The sequence below is a fragment of the Trichoplax adhaerens genome, genomic scaffold (assembly GCF_000150275.1).
Source record: "Trichoplax adhaerens TRIADscaffold_124 genomic scaffold, whole genome shotgun sequence".
In the NCBI taxonomy this organism is placed as follows: Eukaryota; Metazoa; Placozoa; class Uniplacotomia; order Trichoplacea; family Trichoplacidae; genus Trichoplax; species Trichoplax adhaerens.
In genome coordinates this window covers 1-3,994 of record NW_002061056.1, presented here as the reverse complement: position 1 = coordinate 3,994, position 3,994 = coordinate 1, and the positions used below count along the sequence as shown (strand labels likewise).

At 32.2% G+C, this 3,994-nt stretch overlaps 2 protein-coding genes across 2 annotated transcripts; both read left to right on the top strand.

Annotated features, from left to right (window-relative positions):
• Positions 1-38: 38 nt before the first annotated feature.
• Positions 39-3,105, top strand: TRIADDRAFT_34298 (uncharacterized protein; the record flags this gene model as incomplete). Its single annotated transcript, XM_002118478.1, has 3 exons — positions 39-78; positions 2,664-2,801; positions 2,891-3,105. Coding segments are annotated over 3 exons (393 nt in total), but the record flags the coding sequence as incomplete, so codon positions are not given.
• Positions 3,106-3,383: 278 nt separating this feature from the next.
• On the top strand, positions 3,384-3,988 carry TRIADDRAFT_34299 (uncharacterized protein; the record flags this gene model as incomplete). Its single annotated transcript, XM_002118477.1, has 2 exons — positions 3,384-3,521; positions 3,923-3,988. Coding segments are annotated over 2 exons (204 nt in total), but the record flags the coding sequence as incomplete, so codon positions are not given.
• Between the last annotated feature and the right edge of the window lie 6 nt (positions 3,989-3,994).

The window sequence follows — 3,994 nt, the reverse complement described above, 5'->3', positions numbered from 1 at the left end:
ATCCTATCTTGTGTAGGCTATGCTGTTGGATTTGGTACTTGTGGAGATTTCCCTATCTTTGCTATGATAATGGTGGAGGTAAGACTAGATATCATATCATTTCAGCGAATACTAATGCAATCTCTTCTTAGCTTAGCCATTTCAATCATGCTATTTGGGAGACTGAATCAGTATTTTTCCGACCATTCAACATCTAATTAAACATCTTATGCTTATTAATTCAGTAAAATTTATTACGGGCACAATCGAGTACAACGCTTAATATCTAGACTCCGCATTCATTTGTAGTATGATACTTTAACTACGCCCTTCTAACATAAGATTATAATCTAGCTGAAGTTTAGGTAATTAAACATACATTCAAGACCGCCGTCTTCCAATGATATTGATTAGGGTAATAGTACGAATATAGCAACATGTTTAATTCGAGTACATAAGTTAGCAAACAATTTCGGGCACGCATTTCTACCCTTATTTCTATTATACGAGACACCGGTAAACTTGTAACTCAGGCATAGGTGCGACGTTCAAAGACACATAAAATTTCATGCTCTAATTGGGTATTAATAATCATTTCTTCATTATAAGGCATTTACTATAAGTAATAATCTCTATTAAATCGAATAGTAAAACTAGAACGAGCGGTGCAGTTGCAATCAAGACTTTGAGAGGTAAGACGCGATTATGATATTTTTTACCTCTTATAGCTATTGGATTAGAGGGCGGCATCAGTTTACCGTAAATAGCACAAATGAAAACAATTCTATGCTTATTACTGTGTTATACAATGTAACGATAAAAGTAAGGATAGTTTAACTATGGGACATGCGACAAGATTAAAAAGGGACAGTAGAAAATTCTGATCAATCTTATTATCAAATTACAACATTAATCGTGATATTAAATCCGTCCAAACCCTTACCAAGTTAGCCGAGTACTGATTATTAAGTAGATATTGATAGAGAACCTATTCTAGCTGAACGTATAAAAGTTTTCAATTCATGTAATAACTATGACTAAACTCTAAAGACTTTAGTCTCAGCCCAGATAATGATATTCTATTCTTGTTTGTTTCAATATTAAGCCAAGTTTGTCTAGTGCAGTACTTCAATTAGATAGCGAATACTCAGATGTCTGTAGTCAATAAGTAGCAACCAAAACATTTTAGGCATGTTTCCTTTTAAGGCCAAAATCTTAGTCAATCTTAGTAATATAGCATTTTTATAAAAGTAAAGAGCGAGAAGATGGAGCACTTTCCTATCTTGGTACATAAGTAATAAAATCCCTTTAAATCATTATTGTTAATCGAGAAGAAACTGTTACTCCAATTAACTCCTCATTGCAATAAAATCCTAACCGGTAAACTATGACTATGTACGATAGTAAGACTAGATTAGTCTAAACTGTATATCGATCAGGACAAGTAAGATCCGTCGATTTAATAACTATAATTGTCAGAATCCATGATGTGATCTAAGCTCTGGTCCGTGCACGCGTTAATAGTATCCATAAGAGGACATCATCGACTACTTCAAGTTATTTAAATTAGGCCGTTATCTAATTAAGATAAAATGATTGACATCAGTATTATTCTCAAAATGTTATTGCAGGTTTACATGAATATTTCAAACCAACAGTACTACAATAACGTTTTAGTGACGCTTATGAATTAATATCCAGTAGAAGACAATACTTTAGGAAAATATTGTCTCTCTGACTATTGTATTCTTATTTATATAGAAACTATGTCTTGCTGTCAGCCATAATCTCTCGCTATTGCTTCATATTTAAATTACTCTAACATCAATTTACTTCATTGGAATGATGTATCGATGCCTAGTTATTTTAGCTTACTTGCCAAGACACTATACAAAGATTTCAACAAGCTTTATTTATACCTATTTTATTTGTCAATCAAATTTAGCTCGTTTCGTTATTATTACTATATCTTTACATCATTACTTTGATTTCATTAAAATAGTGTCTAATTGCTCCATTACAATTTTTATACCTTAGTGTATCTATCTAAGCAAGTGGCTAATATTTACTTTTAAAACTTTAAATTTTACAATCATGTTTACTGTACAGACAATAGATTATCTACCTCATTAAAACATTGTAGTTTAATAAATCTATCTAAGCAAGTGGCCAATATCTACTTTTTAAACTTTACAATCATGTTTACTGTACAGCCAATAGACTGTCTAACTCACTATAACATTGTAGTTTAATATGGTTTATAACAGTATACAATTTTACTCTTAAACAGTATTGCTTCCAAACAGTGAGCGTAAACCCATCTAGCAAATCCTATTTATCACGCAAGAGTTATACTAATGAACGCTCATGATCAGATCGTATATCATAGTTTTACAGATTGAGTAGAAAAATATTTAGATCTGATAATTATCGCTACTAGTCGGAGCTTCGTCCGATATAAGAAATGGACTATTTTCAATCGAATAACCTATGCATATAAATATATAGAATATGGTTAGAATAGATTGATAGATGTAGACAATGATATAAACAATATTCGATATACTGTATCAGTATTTTTAGTCAATACAATGCTGTTTAGACCTTTTCTACTGATATAAAGCCAAGTAAAGGAAAACATAAATTGATTTCACAACGTTAATTCGCTATTATCTATACAATAGGCGCTTTCTTGATCCCCTACCTGATTTTCCTATTTATTTGTGGTATACCTATGATCGCTATGGAAATGTCTATTGGTCAATGCTTTCGTAGTGGTCCTACGACGGCATATAAAAAGATTTGTCCTCTATTTGGAGGTAGTGATAACTGCCAAACTCCTTGGATACGTTTTATCTTTTATTCAAATGGAAGCTATTCCTAAATATCGTCTATTTTCTTTGCAAACTAGGGATTGGATATGCCCAGTTATTGTCAACGTTTCTCTCTGGGATAAACTATGTCGTTATTTTCGCTTGGGTATTATTCTTTGCAATCGCCAGCTTTATCAATCCATTGCCGTGGACTACTTGTGGAAATAGCTGGAATACTAACAGTTGTTTCGTTAGAAATGGTTCAGAGACGAATATGTCGGGAACTTCCCCCTCTCAAGAATTTTTTAAGTAATTACTTATAGTAATAGTCATACTCATTACTACATGTTAAACTACCTAATGAAATATTATAAAACCAATAGTAAGACATAGTAGGTTATTCATAAATCAGTAATATATAATACGCTTCAAAGTAACAGCCTTAACATAGATACTGCTGATTACACATGTTAAGCTACCCTATGAAATATAAAAAAATAGCAAGATACACGGTAGATTATCCACATATCAGTGATACATTACAGTATACGGTTTATAAACGGTTTTAAATGATACAATTTACTGTCTTCTTACAGCGCTCGTGTACTAGGACTATCACCTAGTCCTGCCCAGTTTGGTCACATAAGATGGGAGCTCGCATTATTATTATTATTAGCTTGGACAATTATTTATCTCTGCGTCTTCAAAGGCATTAAATGGTCAGGAAAGGTAAGATATATACTACTGTCAATACAATTATGTATAAGAGAAATGAGAATAGCAAGTGTCTATTAAGTAGATTAAGACTTCATTATTTTATTGTATCGACTGTAGTTAACTAGAATAGTTCCGACGCCATGTTGATCATTACCATAATGACAACTTTACTTGCGAATTAGAGCTATATTACTTCATCATATCAATTGTAGTTAATTAAAATAGTTTCAAGACGTTGTTTGTATCGTTACCGTCATGACGACTTAATTAGTAAATAAATTAAATCTATACTACTATCAAGAATCTCACGAGGGAAAGGATTAAATACGCCTTTCGCATTGTAATAAGGGAAACTGTCAATTTCTTATCATCCATTTGAAACATAATATTTATTTACGTTTACAATCCGACAGGTGGTTTACTTTACTGCTACGTTTCCCTACGTCGTGTTGATCATCTTATTTTTCCGAGGAGTTACTTGCCGG